The following is an 18669-nucleotide window of genomic DNA, read 5'->3' as shown; positions in this document are numbered from 1 at the left end:
CAGTCAGGTTTTGGCAACCGTAATTATAGTTGATCATTTTGGGCCCTGGTTCCAGACACAAAGTAGGCTTATGCTGTTCCCTTTTCAAAAAGAGTTGCCAATTACATTCCTAGAATGGGGGCTAGCCATCATTTTGCCTATGGAGCCCGTAGGAAATTGATATTGGCATTCCTCATTTATTTACTCATCAAATATATATTGAAGAAAACATATTGTTGTGACAGTGGGTTTATATCGGTAAACAAAACAGACAAAGTTACTACTTAGCCTATATCTAGTAGGGCATGAATATAAGTATATTATAATACGTAAGACAAAAATATAAGAAAATCCAACAAGGCAACATCATCAGTCATCAGAAAAATAAATTTAAACCACAATGAGATACACCTACACACCCCCCAGAATAGGTAAAAATTTTTAAAAGCCTGGCAATTCCAAATGTTGGCAAGGAGAAGAAGCAACTGGGACTCTCCTATTTCCCTGGTAAGAGTATTAGATGGTACAACCACATTACAGAACTATTGGGAAAGTTCTTAGAAAGTTAAACACACATCTATCCTATAATCCAGAAATCCCACCCTCAGGTAAAGAAACAAAACCTAGGTACACACAAAGATCTGTACATGAATGTTCACAACAGCCTTAGTTGTAAGTACCAAAACCCAGAAACAACCCAAATGTCCAGCAACAGGTGCCCGGAGAAATAGTGATATATTTATACAATAAAGTACTAGCTAGTATAAATAAAGAAGGAACACACTGCTCGTACATGCAATGGCATAGAGGAGTCCCACCAACATTACATTGAGGGAAAGGAGTCAGATTGAAACAAGTCATACTACATGATGCCATTTATATGAAGTACAATAGGCAAAAATTTTCCGTGATGATAAAAGACAATGGTGGGTGCTGGGCTGGGGGTTGGGGGATGGGAAAAGGCAAAATAGGAACTGATTGGAAAGGAGCACAGGAGAGTTTTCTGGAGTAGTGGAATGTTCTAGATCTTGATAGGGGTATAGGCTATACCGTGTATTCATTTGTCAAAACTCATCGAACTCAACTCTTAGGACTTGTGTACTTTATTATACATAAATTATACCTCAATAGAGCAAAAAAAAAAAAAAAACAACTCCAACAAGACCATTTCAGATGATGATAAATGCTCTGAAGAAAATCAAACAAGATACTGTGATGTAGGATTGGGGCAGAGAGGGCTGGGGAGTGACCAGAGAAAGCCTCTCCAAGTTCAGGGTGGGACCCCTACAGATACCATGAGTTTTCCTAAGGACTGTGCTTTCCTAGTTAAGAAGAGCAACTGCACAGACAGGAGCCCATGTTAGTGGAATCATCTTGCAAAAATGTGTAGCCTCTCTGAATACCTTTGGTATTAATGGTCCAGACCAGCTGTTCTCACAGTGTGATTCCCAGCATCAGCATCACTTGGGAACTTGTCAGATGCAAATTCTCAGGCCCGGCCCTGTACCTACTAAATCAGACACCCTGGGGATTGTCTTCACAAGCCCTCTAGGTAAGAGCCTCTCAAGTGTGAGAACCACTGATCTAGAAACTTGGTACTCAAAGTGTGGTCCTGGGACCAGCAGCAGCACGGGCCTCACCTGGGCGCCCGATGTAATGCAGAATCTCAGGCCCTATGCTTGATTTACTGGATTCAAATCTGCAATTATTTTTTTGTTTTGTTTTGTTTTAATGTTTACTTATTTCTTTTTATTTCTTTTCTAAAATAATTTTTGTTTAGTTTATTTTTTTAATTTATATATAAGTTAGTTAGCATATGGTATAACAATGATTTCAGATTTCTTAATGCCCCTTACCCATTTAGCCCATTGCCCCTCCCACAACCCTCTAGCAACCCTCTGTTTGTTCTCCATATTTAAGAGTCTCTTATGTTTTGTCCCCCTCCCTGTTTTTATATTATTATTTTTGCTTCCCTTCCCTTATATTCATCTGTTTTGTATCTTAAAGTCCTCATATGAGTGAAGTCATATGATACTTGTCTTTCTCTGACTGACTAATTTCGCTTAGCATAATACCCTCTAGTTTCATCCATGTAGTTGCAAATAGCAAGGTTTCATTCTTTTTGATTGCTGAGTAATACTCCATTGTATATATATACCACATCTTCTTTATCCATTGATGGATATTTGGGCTCTTTCCATACTTTGGCTATTGTTGATAGTGCTGCTATAAACATGGGGGTGCATGTGCCTCTTCAAAACAGCACACCTGTATCCCTTGGATAAATACCTAGTAGTGCAATTGCTGGGTCGTAGGGTAGTCCTATTTTTAATTTTTTGGAAACCTCCATACTGTTTTCCAGAGTGGCTGCACCAGTTTGCATTCCCACCCACAGTGCAAAAGAGATCCTCTTTCTCCACATCCACGCCAAGTTGTTAATGTTAGCCATTCTGACAGCTGTGAGGTGGCATCTCATTGTGGTTTTGATTTGTATTTCCCTGATGATGAGTGATGTTGAGCATTTTTTCATGTGTCAGTTGGCCATCTGGATGTCTTCTTTGGAGAAGTGTCTATCCATGTCTTTTGCCCATTTCTTCACTGGATTTGTTTTTTGGGTGAGTTTGATAAGTTCTTTATAGATTTGGATACTAACCCTTTATCTGATACGTCATTTTCAAGTATCTTCTCCCATTCCGTTGGTTGCCTTTTAGTTTTGTTGATTGTTTCCTTCGCTGTGCAGAAGCTTTTTATTTTGATGAGGTCCCAATAGTTCATTTTTGCTTTTGTTTCCCTTGCCTCCGGAGATGTGTTGAGTAAGAAGTTGCTGCAGCCAAGGTCAAAGAGGTTTTTCCTTCTTTCTCCTTGAGGATTTTGATGGCTTCCTGTCTTACATTTAGGTGTTTCATCCATTCTGAGTTTATTTTTGTGTAGGTGTAAGAAAGTGGTCCAGGTACTTTTTTCTGCATGTTGCTGTCCAGTTTTCCCAGCACCACTTGCTGAAGAGACTGTCTTTATTCCACTGAATATTCTTTCCTGCTTTGTCAAAGATTAGTTGGTCATATGTTTGTGGGTCCATTTCTGGGTTCTCTATTCTGAGTGTCTGTGTTTGTGCCAGTACCATACTGTCTTGATGATTACAGTTTTGTAATACAGCTTGAAGTCCAGGATTGTGATGCCTCCTGCTTTGGTTTTCTTTTTCAAGATTTCTTTGGCTATTCAGGGTCTTTTCTGGTTCCATACAAATTTTAGGATTGTTTGTTCTAGCTCTGTGAAGAATGCTGGTGTTATTTTGATAAGGATTGCATTGAATATGTAGATTGCTTTGGGTAGTATTGACATTTTAACAATATTTGTTCTTCCTATCCAAGAGCATGGAATACTTTTCCATTTTTTTGTGTGCCTTCTTCAATTTCTTTCATAAGCTTTCTTTAGCTTTCAGTGTATAGATTTTTCACCTCTTTTGTTAGATTTATTCCTAGGTATTTTATGGGTTTTGGTGCTATTGTAAATGGGATCCATTCCTTGATTTCCCTTTCTGTTGCTTCATTGTTGGTGTATAGGAACTGCATTTTATTTTTTTTTTTTTAGTTTATCTATTTATTTTGAGTCAGAGAGAGACAGAGAGAATAAGCAGGGAAGGGGTGGGGGTGGGAAATACAGTGGATCTTAGAGAGCCTGATATGGGGCTCAAACTCACAAACTGTGAGATCATGACCTAAACTGAAGTTGGATGCTTATCAGACTGAGCCACCAGGTGCCCCTCAAAATCTGCATTTTAACAAGATTCCCAGAAGATTCATGTGCACATTGAAGTTTGAGTTCATTTTTGTTTACTTGGTTTTTTTGCCTACACGATGTTTTGAAAGTTGAGGCATTCTACATAAAATTCTGGACTTCCTACTTTTCTTGAAAAATTTAACTATTTAGGGGTGAAAAAAAAACTAAACCATTTGACAACTGTGGGTTCATATCCCACACAGCAGGACTCAGCTGGAGGTATCTGTCGTTCCCTTTGGAAAGGGCATATGTTTTTTTGGTTTGCCATTGTCCCCACCACTCCTTATTCCCTTTTACCTGGCCTGCATCACTCACTTCTGTCATCTGCCTGGCCCCTGTAGGCATATGAGTTTGAGACCCTTGACTAAAGGCCATCTGAGATCAAGACACAGGATGCTTTTTGCCTCCTCTGGGTCAGTGGAGTTTCATCCAGGGCCCTGAAAGCAGCTCCTAGTTTAGATAATGTTTTGATATCCCCTGCTGCTCTCCTGAACAGACTTAAGGCCATTAGCAGAAGAGACGATTGGATCAGTGGTCCCCTGACTGTCTTTGCAGGCTCTCAGGCTGTTTTTTGTTTTTTGGGTTTTTTTTTTGGGTTTTTTTTGGTTTTTGTTTTTGTTTTTTTCAGCAGTCTGCAGAAGCATGTAGGGCAAAGTCCCAAACAGATGTTGGCAAATGCCCTTTGAATTGCTGAGCTAAGCCTGAGAACATCAGCTCCTGGAGAGATCTGAGCTTTCTGAAGAACTGAGGTGGTTATGAAGTTAATATTCTTTTAGAACAAAATGATAGACATGTTGTCTGGAATGAGCACCAAAAGAAATCTTTGGCTAAGAATAGTCAAGTCCTGATGGAAAACTGGACAGGCTACTTTCAAATAGCCACACAAAAGAGAAGGGAATTACAGGTTAAGTGAGGTATATGAAAAAATATATATAACTTCCAAAAACATAGAAGTTGAAGAAGTTGATCATATTACAGAATTTTGTCCTTTATCAAAAGATCCATGGCAAATGGTCCTTATTCAGTGAACATGTGATTCAGTTTATTTACAGCAAGTATAAAGTAGGGCAGACCCACACCATATGCCCAATGCTCCTTTCTGGTTCAGAATGGGTACATCCATGTGTTAGTTTCCTGTGCCTACTGTGACAAATGACCACAAACTTGGTGGCTTAAAACAATAGGAGGGTATTCTCTCAGCTCTGGAGGCCAGAAATCTAAAATAAAGGAGTCAGCAGGGACACACTCTCTGAAGTCTCTAGGGAAGGATCCTTCCTTGCCTCTTCCAGCTCCCGGTGACTCTGGGTGTTCCTTGATTTAAGGCCACATCATTCCAGTGATGATCCTCCTTCTTTACATGGGCTTCTCCTCTGTGTTTCTGTTTCAGCTCTCCTCTCCTTTCTCTTATAAAGACACTGGTCATTGGACCCACCCTAAATCCAGGATGATCTCATCTTGAGATCCTTAATCACATCTGCAAAGGCCTTATTTCCAAATAAGGTCACATTCACAGGTACAGGGATTAGGCACTTGGACCTACCTTTTTGGGAGGCCATTATTCAAACCATTACAGTGTGCAAAAAACATCCCACTCAGAGCATGGACCACTGACCACACGTACCAGACCCACCTGGTACCTTTCTAAGAACATCTCAGACCTTCTAAAACCATCCCCTGGAGGGTGAGGCCCAGGAATCTACCTTTGAACACACTTCCCATGTGATTCTTATCCTGAGTTCAAGAACCACTGTACCAAGACCCTTTTGCTTTGTGTATTAAAAAAATAAATCACTCAGTAGAGCAGCAAAAGAAACAACAGTCATGGAATGAGAACAATAAGAAGCAAAGAAATCAAAACCCCTCTGCCCAAAAATAGGTGCTGAAGCACCTGGGAATACCTAACCGATCTCAACATCACATTTTGAGAGTTAAAAGAAATTAGAGTTTCAAATGCTCCATAGTATATTCTGGCAGAGCATCTGTATTCTGGGTGTATTCTCTCTGCACCTGTAAATAGATGGTCAACTAATAACTCAGAAAGAAAATACCTTACGTAAAAACCACCACCAAAAGGTGGTAAGAGGGAGGGACAGATTTAAAAAGTTTTGTGGTTTAAGCCTTCCTAATTATCCATGAAAACAAAACATTCCACTTTTCCTGACTGCAACACTGGGGAGAGCTGTGTATTTGGGCCGATTGTGATTTGTGCCCAGGTCTTAATTTATAAAGGTGGCTGAGTAATGACACGGAGAGGTCACTGTCACCGGAAGAACTTTATTACTTACATTTCCCAAGAGGAGGGGCACACCATGCCACACAAGCCCACAGGGGAAGGACCAGATTTGTTGGGAGGTGGCCCAGAACCTTTACTGTGTTTTCCATGGGACAGGCAAGACAGGGCAGCGGAAACAGCTTAGGATTTGGCTGGCCTGAGTAATGTGGGCAGGCTCTGGGCTACAGGTGCAGTCTCCAACTGTCTGGTACCTGGCCCTGGGTGACCTGGCACCGGGAAAATATTGGCCGGGGCTTGAGGGGGTGGTTGGGGATATGGATTCAGTATGGGGTATGGGCTCCTAACATGATTTTCACTCACTCCACAAAAGCTGGATCACAGGGAAGATATAAACAATTTGGGCTGTTAGTTTGGCCCTGTGATAACAGATGCAAATAGACAAACACAGAACCTAAGAAAATACAATTAGAACAGATTGCTGAGGGGCACGTATCCCCAATCCAGCAATTAGTATCTAAGATCCCTCCACCCCACTTTGTTCTAGAAGCCAAACCCTCTTAAGAAATAATCAGATTTGCTTGAAGCTATTTTTAAAGATTTCTCTGCTCATTGTGAACCCTGTATTGGTTAAAAATTGTTGATTTTAATCTTAAATGAAAAGCAGATTTTCCATAGCTCTGTGATTGTGGAAGAAGAAGAGGTGTTGTACGGAAATGATCTTCAGTTTCAAAAGAGTAATTTGTGGGTTTGGATTATGTTTTTCACCCTGTCCACTGCAGCAGAGCTAGAGGATGAACAAGAAAAACTAGCCTAGCTCCTGTTTGGGGTTTTCCTTTCATGAAATACCAGCACGTTCAGATAGAGCTTTATAAACATGGTTCCTTCTCCTCCTACAGATATGCCAAGTACTATAAGGAAAACAACGTTGAAAAACGGACTCTGATAAAAGTCTTTGGGATCCGTTTTGACATCCTGGTTTTTGGCACCGTAAGTCTCTGCTCCCAGCCACTGGCACCTCCATTCCTGTGACTGCATCCTAATTATTGTTGTAGTGCCTGAAGGGGTGAATGTTGCCACCATAGTCATGAGCTGGCACTGTGCATCAGCATGTGGGATAAGAGGGGGAAGAAGTGTCCTTGGGGTCCTGTCCACAATGAAGTCATCTGATGAGTACAAGAAAGGGACTGGAAAAAAATTTTTAATATTTAATTTAAAAAACGCTCTGAGGGGCGCCTGGGTGGCGCAGTTGGTTAAGCGTCCGACTTCAGCCAGGTCATGATCTCGCAGTCCGTGAGTTTGAGCCCCACGTCAGGCTCTGGGCTGATGGCTCGGAGCCTGGAGCCTGTTTCCGATTCTGTGTTTCCCTCTCTCTCTGCCCCTCCCTCGTTCATGCTCTGTTTCTCTCTGTCCCAAAAATAAAATAAAAAACGTTGAAAAAAAATTTTTTAAAAACAAAACAAAACAAAAAAACGCTCTGATGCTTAGGGGCGCCTGGGTGGCTCAGTCGGTTAAGCGTCCGACTTCGGCTCAGGTCATGATCTCACAGTTTGTGAGTTCAAGCCCCATGTCGGGTTTTGTGCTGACGGCTCAGAGCCTGGAGTCTGCTTCAGATTCTGTGTCTCCCTCTCTCTCTCTGCTCCTTCCCCACTTGTGCTCTGTCTCTCTCACTCACTCTCTCTCTCTCAAAAATAAATAAACATTAAAAAAAATACTCTGATGCTTAGAAAAAGAAAAAGAGAAAGAAATCCCTTTGCAACTTTGAGCCAACTCAAACTGGCTTAGGGGAAATTTTTGTTTTAATTTCACATAGTTAAAAAACTCAGGGGCAGTTTTCAGGATTCAGGCATGGCTGGATCCAGATGTTCAAATAACATCATTAGGAATCTGCCTCCCTCCATTTCTTACATATGTTCTCCTCTGTTTTGGCATCATCCTCAGCTGTCCATTTCTACACAGTGGTTTCAGGCAGCTCCTTATATCTTGCCAGGTTAGCAATCTCAATGCAAAAAGAACGTGTCTTTGCTAAAAGTTTCATCAAAGGCCTCAGGCAGATGCCATTGGCTCTGACTGGCCCAATATGAGCCCCATGCCCACTGCTGAAATAATCACTATGTTTGGATCATACCATACTCTCAATGGCTGATCTTGGACTTGCCTTGAACCAGCTCCTTGCCTGCAAACTACATGGACCAAGTATGGACAGAGACGGTTCTCCAAAGGGAAACTGGGGTGCTATCTCCAGAATAAGGAGGGAGGGAATGCTGGGCATGCAAAATCCATAGATGCTCACAATGCCTTCTCCAACAGTATATTATTTATGTCATATAGTGCTAAGCAGCACAAGAGTCAGTGAGATAGAAACTGAGAGGACAGAAAGACCACCGAGAATAAAAACCACAAGGGTCCCTAAGGGAAGACCATGCAGACATTCTTCCCCTCTGCTTCCAAAGTAATCGTAAACCACTTTTAGGGCAAACTTGTCTGAAACTCTCACCTTGTATGGAAAAACAACAAACCTTTAATGGTTCTCCTCTTGGTGTGTGGACTCCAGTGCTTCTTTGTTTAAAACACTCATGTTTTTCAGCACATCCCAGAAGGCAGAAGCAGAACAAATGGGTATCCTATTTTCAGTCTCTGTGGCCTCTGTTACCGTGAACAACTTGGACTCATCTATGGAAGTCACGGTCACAGACTCCCTCCTCTGCTGGAGCTAACAATTACATGTTAGAGCAAAAGAGCACTGCTCTGAATGTCAATGAAGTAACCTTTTCCATTCTGTTTTCAGGGAGGGAAATTTGACATTATCCAGCTGGTCGTGTACATTGGCTCAACCCTCTCCTACTTTGGTTTGGTAAGGGATTCTTTCCCGTGCTTTAGGAAAGTGATTTGGCAAAAAGAAATCTCGCTAACATGGCCCTGGTCTGGGTTTTTTCCCAGGCCACTCTGTTCATTGACTTTCTCATCAACACTTACTCGAGTAAATGCTGCCGATCCCACATTTATCCATGTTTCAAGTGCTGCGAATGCTGTGCAGTCAATGAATACTACTACCGGAAGAAGTGTGAGACCATCGTGGAGCCCAAGGCGGTAAGGCGCGTCGTGTCAGGAGGTGCCAAAACACCCAGAAAGTCCATCAGATCACTGAGAACCGTGCAAAAATAAGGCCAAAATCACAAGTGTAATCCCATGGTGGACAAGTGTCTGGACTCTACCCTGATCCACCACTCTCAGATGAATCCTTTTTGGTCTTAGGGAAGAATAGAAATAAAAATAAAGAGGCAAGATAGAGGGAGAACAAATTTTTATGTTCTAGGACTTGTCAATTTCATCAGAGTTATTAATTTAGGTCAGCAAAAAAAATAATAGTAAAATGATTTTGGAGAACAATTTGGCAGTATCTAGTAACATTTAAGTGGGACATACTTTACAGCCTGGCATTTCCACTTCTCTATACCTGCCCTTGAGAAGTACACTTGATCCATTGCAGCACTGTCTGTAACAGTGAAGAAAGAGCATCTACCCAAGTGTCCAACAGGCAGACGGTGAAAGAAACTATGACTGGTCCATAGCAAGGAGTACCAGGCACCAGTTTAAAAGAATGAGGTGGATAATAATAAGAGCAAACATTTTACAGCACTTCAAAGTGCCTCATATCTATTAATTCACTGAATCTTCACAACAACCCTATAAATAGATGCTACTATCATCTCTTTCTAAAGATGAGGAAGTTGAGGTGCAGGAGGGTTAAATAATTTGCCCAAAGCCATACAGCTACTCAGTGGCAGAGCTGAAATTCCAGCTTTAGGCAGGCTGGTTTCAGAATCCAGAATGCATCTTCAGGACCACTGTGTCATAAGTACTGGCATGAACAAACATCCAAAATGCGTTGTTGAAAGCAAAACAGCAAACTACAGGACAACATATATGGCATGATATACAGGCTAAAACACAACTACAGACATATACTTACTTTATGTGTTTTCTACATGTATATTATATGTGTACACATATACACACAAATACACACATATATTCTATATATATGTATTCTCTATATTTTCCACATTCATTATACACACACACATTTGTGTATAGGGAGGGTAACATGTACACTGAAAGTTACTGGACACACACAAAAGTGACAACAGTGATTCCTTCTGCAGAGGAGCCTAGAATGGGGGACTTGTCAAAGGGAATTTTAGCTCATCTGCATTGTTTCAACTTATTTAATTTGGGTTTTAGTAAGCAAGTCCCCTACACTTGGTTCCATGATTCCCCCCCATCAAGGAGAGATCTCCAGTACCTAAAACAACAAAGAAGATTTCTTTGTCTTTCCCTCATCCAAGAATATTATTGTTCTTTCCCAGCAGCTGAATGCACAATTCACTGGCCACTGTACATGTATTATACAATTTGAAATAAAAGTTCATTTTGAAACTGAAAACAATTACCATTTCACGGCCCAAGATGGGATGAAACTCGACAAAAATAATAAACAGCTTAAGTTGCAATAGTACAGTTTTCTGGAGATATTCCATCTAGAGTAACTGAAATTGAGGGAACACAACAAAGGACTTTTACATCGCACGTGGGAGACTTAAAAATAGCAGGTGGTAAACCGAGGAGACTCCAAGCCGGCATATTACGTGCATAGGGCTCCACAGCTAATTTACCTTTAGACTCAGACATCATTCTTGGCTAGCAAGAGTTTTGGGTCAGCTTCTCTACAGTATGTTGTTGGGTAAATAGGAATAACATTTGCCTTTAGATATGTTTCAGGTGTGTGATTGTTGATAATTCTGTACAAAAATGGGTAAAAATTTTAACCCTTTTTTCCTAGACGTTAAAATATGTGTCCTTTGTGGATGAATCCCACATTAGAATGGTGGACCAGAAGCTACTTGGGAGAAGTCTGCAAGGTGTCAAAGGTGAAAAAATCCCAGTAAGTTAAAACATTTAGTCTTTTTTTTTTAAAGAAAATTTATTATTAAATATAAATATATCTATCAATTTGGGTGAGTCACAATTGATGAATTCTAACACAGTTAAGTACATGTAACCAGCACTCAGAATATTATTAGCAGAAACACTTTTCATGCGTCCACCCAATCACACTACCTTCTCTTAAAAGTCATCACTATCCTGCACCCAAAGATTAGTTTTATCTCTTCCATAATTTTATAAAATTTGAATCCTATGTGTATTTAGTATATACTCTGTGGAGTGTCTGGCTTCTTTCATTCAACATTGTTTTTGTGAGTCATCCATAACACTGAATATAGCAATAGTTCATTCTCATTGTGTATCATTTCCATTTTATAAACATCCAATTTATTTATCCCTTCTATTGGTCATGCACATTTGGGTAGTTTCCAGTTTGGAGCTCATGCCAAAAATTCTGCCATGGTAAACATACGGTACCTACAAGTGGACCTGCTGGATCAGAAGACAGGCATATGATACTACCAAACCATTCTCTAAAGGGGGTGGTTTGTTTTTTGTTTGTTTTTGAGAAGGGAAGGGGCAGAGAGATTGGGAGAGAGAGAGAATCCCAAACAGGCTCCTAGCTGTCAGCACAGAGCCCCATGCAGGGCTCGATCTCATGAACCATGAAATCATGACCTGAGCTAAAATCAAGAGTAGGTCACCTAACCATCTCAGCCACCCAGCCACTCCTAAAGGAAGTGCTTTAATTCCCACTCTCCTCAGCAGCTCTGATTGCTGGATAGCTTCACTAACTGTATTATTTCTATAGCTGCCATAATAAGTCACCACAAATTAAGTAGCTTAAAACAACAGAAATTCATTTTCTCACAATTCTGGAGGCTGTAAGTCTGAAATCAAAACATTGGTAGGGCTCCGCCTGAAGGCTCTAGAGGAGGATCCTTCTTTGCCTCTTCTAGCTCCTGGTGTTTATTACACCTGCTAGGACCTCTGGTACAATACTGATTAGAAGCTGTAATAGCAAGCCTCTTTGTCTCCTTCCCTACCTCAGGAAGAAAACTTTCTATATTTTACTATAGTATTTGCTGTAGGTTTTTTTTTTTTTAAGTTTATTTATTTATTTTTGAGATAGAGAGCGAGAACGCAAGCAAGTGGGGGAGGGGCAGAGAAAGAGGGAGAGAATGAGAATCCCAAGCAGGCTCCACACTGCTAGCACAGAGCCCGATATGGAGCTCAAACTCATGAACCTTGAAATCAAGACACGAGCTGAAATCAAGAGACAGACACTTAACTGACCTAGCCACCTGGGCACCCCTGCTGTAGGATTTTAATGAATGCTTTATTAGATTAAGAAAAGTCCCCTCTGGGGGCACCTGGGTGGCTCAATTAGGTGAGTGTCCGACTTCAGCTCAGGTCATGATCTCACAGTTCGTGAGTTCAAGCCCCGCATCTGGCTCGCTGCTGTCAGTGCAGAGCCCATTTCAGATCCTCTGTCCCTCTCTCTCTCTGCCCCTCCTAGTTTGTGCTCTCTCAAAAATAAAATATTAAAGAAAGAAAGGAAGAAAGGAAAGAAGGAAGAAAGGAAGGAAGCCCCTCTGTTCTCAGCTTGCTAAAAATTTTTATCATAAATGGATACTGAATTTTAAAATAATGCTTTTTTCTGCTTTTTAAAAAAATGATCAATGAGCTTTCCTTTTTCTGTTATGTGGTGAATTACACAAATTGATTTCCAAGTATTAAGCCAACCTCGTATTCCTGCAATAAAATCAACTTGAATGTAATGTATTATTCTTTGTATTTATTGCTGGATTTGATTCACAAATACTTAAGATTTTATATCTCTTATTGAGAGAAGCTGGCCAAAATTTTTCCATTCTTGAAATGTCCTTGCTGGATTTGGGTGTAATGTGAACTTGGGGCAGGGAGGAATACACACAACATAAAATTTACCATTTTAACCATTGTAAAGTGTACAATTCAGTGACATTTAAAATTCAAAATTCAAAAGTTTATCCACAATGCTGTGCAACCATTGCACTATCTAGTTCCAGAACATTTTCATCAACCCACAAGGAAACCCTGTATTCACTCAACAGTTACTCCTCATACCCACTTCCCCCTGGTCCCTGGAAATAATTTTTTTCCTGGCAATCATCCATCTGCTTTCTGTCAGCATGGATGCACCTATTTGGGACATTTCATATAAACAGAATCATACCAAATTCGTATGATTTTTGTGTCTGACTTCTTTCACTTTTCATAATGTTTTCAAGGTTCATCCATGTTGTAGCAGGTGTCAGTACATTGCTCATATTTTTTTTTAGATGAATAATACTCCACTGCATGGATATAACATATTTTTAACAAACTATAGAAATGATCTCTGAAAGTACAAGTCTTTGGACATAACATTTTTTTTTAAATTTTTTTTTTCGACGTTTATTTATTTTTGGGACAGAGAGAGACAGAGCATGAACGGGGGAGGGGCAGAGAGAGAGGGAGACACAGAATCGGAAACAGGCTCCAGGCTCCGAGCCATCAGCCCAGAGCCTGACGTGGGGCTCTAACTCACGGACCGCGAGATCGTGACCTGGCTGAAGTCGGACGCTTAACTGACTGCGCCACCCAGGCGCCCCGGACATAACATATTTTTATCCATTCATCCGTTGGCAGACATTTGGGTTGTTTTTACCCTTTGGCTACTGTAAATAGTGCTGCTGTACGCGCTCATGTATAAGAACTACTTAATTTAAAGGAATGTACTCAGGGGTACCTGGGTGGCTCAGTAGGTTGGGCATCTGATTTCAGCTCAAGTCATGATCTCACTGCTCATGAGTTCAAGCCCCATGTCCAGCTCTGTGCTGACAGCTCAGAGCCTGGAGCCTGCTTCAGATTCTGTGTCTCCTTCTCTCTCTGCCCCTCCCCAACTCACACTCTATCTCTCTCTCTCTCAAAAATAAACAAACATTAAAAATAAATAAAGGTACAGACTCAAACTCTGTGAATGAAGGTCTGTGTTACAAAGAACAGATATGAATTATGGCAACTTTTCTTGAAGGATAACAAATGGATTTGCCAGAAGAAGGAGCCTGGTGGAAAGAGAGAGGGCAGAGCAAAGTCAACAAACATTTACTGCCTATAATGTGCTGGGTACCGTCCTAGGCACTGGGGATACAGCAGTAACAAAGCCCCAGCTTTCATGTGGAAGAAGAATCATCAGGAGAACATATCAATTAGGAAGATTATTTCAGATAGTGATAAGGACGATGAAGAACACAGTATCTCACGATGCGCCAAGAAAATGACCTGGGTGGCGGGAACTCCCTAGACTGGGGTGGTCAGGGCAAGAAAGTCTCTCTGAAGAGGTGACACCTGCCTTGAGGCCTGGCTATTCTGAATTTCACTTTCCAAATCTGTAAAATGGAGATAAGGACACATATCTCATGAGGTTCTTCAAAGGCTAAATAAGTCGAGTTTATAAAACACTAGCATAGTCTTGATACATACATACATTTGATAAATGAAAGCTACTATTCATGGGATATTAGGTGTAATTTTATAAATTAATACCAAAATTAAAGAACCTAGACACCTAGGGGTTGTCATTGCTGATGGGCTTGGGAACTTGAATTTTTCAGAGACCCTCAACGGACTTCACAGACTTGTCCAGGCTGCCCATGTCTCTCTGTGACCCACCCCTTATACCTGGACAGCCGGAGGAGATGCAGCTGTTAAGTGAAGTGACTCCTAGATTCGGCGACAGCCCTGACTGGTGCCAGTGTGGACACTGCCTCCCGTCCCAACTCCCTGAGAGCCACAGGTGCCTGGAGGAGCTGTGCTGTCGGAAAAAGGCTGGCGCCTGCATCACCACCTCAGAGCCATTCAGGAAGCTCGTCTTGTCCCGGCGCGTCCTGCGGTTCCTTCTGCTCTACCAGGAGCCCTTGCTGGCGCTGGACGAAAACGCCAACAGCCAGCTGCGGCACTGTGCCTACAGGTGCTACACCACCTGGCGCTTCGGCTCCCAGGACCTCGCTGACTTTGCCATCCTGCCCAGCTGCTGCCGCTGGAGGATCCGGAGAGAGTTTCCCAAGAGTGAAGGCCAGTATAGTGGCTTCAAGAGTCCTTACTGAAGGCACGGGGCTGAGCAGTCATGTGAACATGACCTTTGTTTGCAACCTGAGCTTGACCTGCAAAGATCTGTGGCCAAATTTTCAGCCAAAGGGAAATGTGTTTTCCTCTCCTGCAGCTCTATGTGTGTCAGAGAGCAGACCGAACAAATAGGCACATAAGCCAGAACCCCTCAGCATGGACCGAGTCAAGAAATTCAGATTGATGTCTCAGTTCTGTCACTGGGAAGTTGTGTGATCCTAGGCCTTTAACCTCTGTTCCTCATTGCCCTATTACCCAACCTATCTCACAGAGATACTGGGAGGACAAATTGGGAGAGTGTACATGAACTTTCTTGCTCATGCACAAAGAGCTACATGAATGCAGAGCCTCCTTATGAGGCCAGAGTGGGATAATGGACAACTACGAACAAACCCTAACAAACCGTTTGGGTGCTGGTTGGAAAATGTGGATGATTAAAAGTGGCCACAAATTCTTCGGCATTGATGCCTCAGAACCTGAGGGTTATGTCTCCTCCCCTTGCATCTGGGCAGCTCTGATTGCTTTATCCAGTACTACAAGTAACGCTGTGCCAGTTTTGGGGTCTTGGTCTTGAGGCTGACAGGAAGCTTCCACTTCCTGTCCCTTGACACATCTGCTGTGAAGGAAGCTAGCCCCGGTATACACGTCCATCCTGAGACCACCCTATTGTGAGGAAGCGCAAGTGGCCACATGGAGAATAGAGACACCTGACCAGTCCCCAGCTTTCAGGCCTTCCAAACCCACTCACTAGACATGGGAAAGAAGCATTCAGGTCATTCCACACCCTGCTCACATATTACTGCAATTGCATGAGATGCTTCCCAGGGAACCCACAGAACAAAATTGTTGCTGTTCTTTTTGTCTTAACGTTTATTTATTTTGAGAGAGAGAGTGAGCACGTGCAAGCGGAGGACAGGCAGAGAGAGAAGGAGAGAGAATCCTAAGCCGGCTCTGCACTGTCAGCACAGAGCCTGACGGGGGCTCAGTCCAACGAGCCATGAGATCACGACCTGAGCTGGAATCGAGTCAGACGCTTCACCGACTGAGCCACCCAGGCACCCACGGAACTGTTGTCTTAAGCCACTAAATTTGGGTTGTTTGTTACACAGCAACAGATGACTGGGACAGAGAGCAAGCCTGACTCACTGGAACAGAGGCTCAGCCTATACCTGGACCACCACAGAAGTCCCTTAGGGGCTTAGGTGTCTGTTCAGCAATTCTATCGGGGCTGCAGACCAAATCAGGTAACCCACCAGACCAGCTCTGGAATCCATCCGATCTCACTGCTGAGCTACCCAATACATTCTAATCCACATCCTACTTCTATGACTGGAAGTAGCTACTGCTGTTAAAAACTAGAAAAGGCCACGTTTATGCCTTTAACGTTCTGTACTTTGCAGACAATTAGAATGGATGAGGTTTGGATGCTCCTTCAAAAGTAACTCACACCCAAACCTTTACCATTTCTATACGTCAACTGCTAAGAATATGAAAATGGAGAGTCAGGAGGTTTTAGGATCCTCCTTCAGGATTTCCTTTTCACGGTTTTGGCACTGGAATTGATTATTTCTAAACAACTATTTTAAAGAATAAATAGAGACCACTATTCAACACTGTGAGTGATGAAGGATCTGTGATTTTTTAGCACATATTCCAAGATTTGCCATTTAGATACTTTTTGAAAACCAGATGCTTTCTACTGTATTAATGTAAATCAAATATGAACAAGACACTTTTTTTTTTGACCCAGGATTTTATCTGGCTTTAAACTCAGGAATAAGCTAGGCCAGACTGAACTTTCATTTTTGCTACTGTTCAGAGGTAGTAGATAGGACTTCTTATATACATGAGATCTTTTTGAAAAGTGAATGATACATTACTTCTTCAGAATTTAAACTTTTACTCCTAGAATTCTATGTAAGAGCTACAGATCTCCATTCTGACAGCCTCTGAGCCTTTATGCTTTTTTTTGGGTTTTTTTTGTTTTTGTTTTTGTTTTTGTTTCTGGTGCCTTCTCCCTGGTTTCTATCACCTCTGGAGGTCCCAAATGGAGTCAGAATGTGGAATGACAGGTAGTCACTGGATCCACCTACTATTCTCCTCTGCCTTCCTCACAGATGCTTTAGGTGAGAGAGTGATGTGTTATGCCAACCGTGTGTGAAATGTCTGACACTTCCTGCAATAATATGCACCATATTTGTAACTTGTTTTTAGCCTACTGCATAAAGTAATGTCATCAGCAAAGGCATCCCAAGGAGAATCACACTTTGTAGGGACTGTTTCCTTGGACTTACTTCCATTATTCTATATGGTAATTGCCGGGTAGTCACTGTTTCCTGTCTGTGTTCATGCTTTTTTGTAAACGTTGACAGATTTCATGTAGCATTGGTAACGAACTTGCATTCCTCTCTTCAGAGGGCACAAGTCTTTGAACACTTCCTAATTCTAGCTTGGCAATGTACTTGTCTTAACTAGACTGTTTTGATAATAAAAAGTAATGTATAATTTATGATAACTGAAGTGCTCCTTTTACTTCCTTTTCTCAGAAGATCCCCAAATCACAGTCACTCATTGACACTTTCATTCAACATATATTCACTGAAGCACTATGACATAGTAAGATATATATTCGGTCTCTATTCCCAGTTCCTGACACCAAGATACATATTTGGTCTCTGTTCCCAGAGCTCCTAAATCCCTTGGAATTTTCTGGGTGTTAAGAGTGTCGTATATTCTAATGAGGCAACTCTTGGTGGGCTCCTAACTTCAGGACGGGGGCTGGTAACCAGAGAGACCAAGCCATCATCGGAAGCTTAGAACTTTGAGCCCCACTCTGCATCCTCCAGGACGGAGAGGGGTTGGAAATTTAGTTAATAATTGATTGTGCCTATGTAACAAAGCCCCCGTAAAATTGTCTAAATTGTGAGATTTGGAGAGCTTCTGGATTGATGAATACATCTACATGCTGGAAGGGTGGTGTTCCCCAACCCCACAGGGACAGAAGCATCTGTGCTCAGGCCCCTTAAGGACCTTGCTCTATGTACTTCTTCATTTGGTTGTTCATCTGTATCTTTTATTATATCCTTTATAATAAACCACTAAATGTAAGCAACAGTTCCCCTAAGTTCTATGAACCATTACAGCTTGACATTTGGTGAAATCAGGAGGGCGTAGTGGCTTAAATGCAAATTCCCTTCCCCAACCTGTTCCCATAGAAGAAGTCACCTAGACAAATGACCTTCTTTGGCATATGGAGCAGATGCACTTTCTGCTGACCCCTGAATAGTTTGAGTTCTCTGCCACCCATGGAATTATCCAAAAGACAATCACATCCTCCTGTGGGAGCCACAGGGCACCTCACTCTCATGATACTGCAAAACATTACTGCCTCCCACTGCCTCTGGTTGTTCACTCTGTTCCCAAATGCAACCTTCTGGCCTCTGATTATGTGATTAATAAACTGCTGCCAATTTCACCTGTGTAATGATGGGTATCATGCATTTGGCCATCTCCAAAATCTTAGGATGGGAATCCTTCCCTCACCAATGGGGTGAAAAGGAGGTGATTAAAACACCCCTAATTCCTGG

General features: G+C 41.9%; 1 protein-coding gene across 2 annotated transcripts in view; it reads left to right on the top strand.

The window, feature by feature from the left end:
• Positions 1–16017, top strand: part of P2RX7 (purinergic receptor P2X 7) — a 46783-nt gene extending 30766 nt beyond the window's left edge. For both annotated transcript variants that reach the window (XM_047088287.1, XM_047088288.1), the window contains 5 exons: positions 6886–6976; positions 8775–8840; positions 8927–9076; positions 10830–10931; positions 14572–16017. In XM_047088287.1, coding sequence (XP_046944243.1) covers positions 6886–6976; positions 8775–8840; positions 8927–9076; positions 10830–10931; positions 14572–15063 — 901 coding nt within the window. In that variant the 3' untranslated portion in view covers positions 15064–16017. The remainder of the gene's footprint in view (positions 1–6885; positions 6977–8774; positions 8841–8926; positions 9077–10829; positions 10932–14571) is intronic.
• The last annotated feature ends 2652 nt before the right edge of the window (positions 16018–18669 follow it).

The sequence above is a fragment of the Lynx rufus genome, unplaced genomic scaffold (genome assembly GCF_022079265.1).
Source record: "Lynx rufus isolate CCGP_SWC_20201006 ecotype Redwood Valley unplaced genomic scaffold, mLynRuf1.p SCAF_24, whole genome shotgun sequence".
NCBI classification, from domain to species: domain Eukaryota; kingdom Metazoa; phylum Chordata; class Mammalia; order Carnivora; family Felidae; genus Lynx; species Lynx rufus.
Note: the sequence above shows the minus strand (reverse complement) of the source record. Positions and strands in the feature narration are given on the sequence as shown.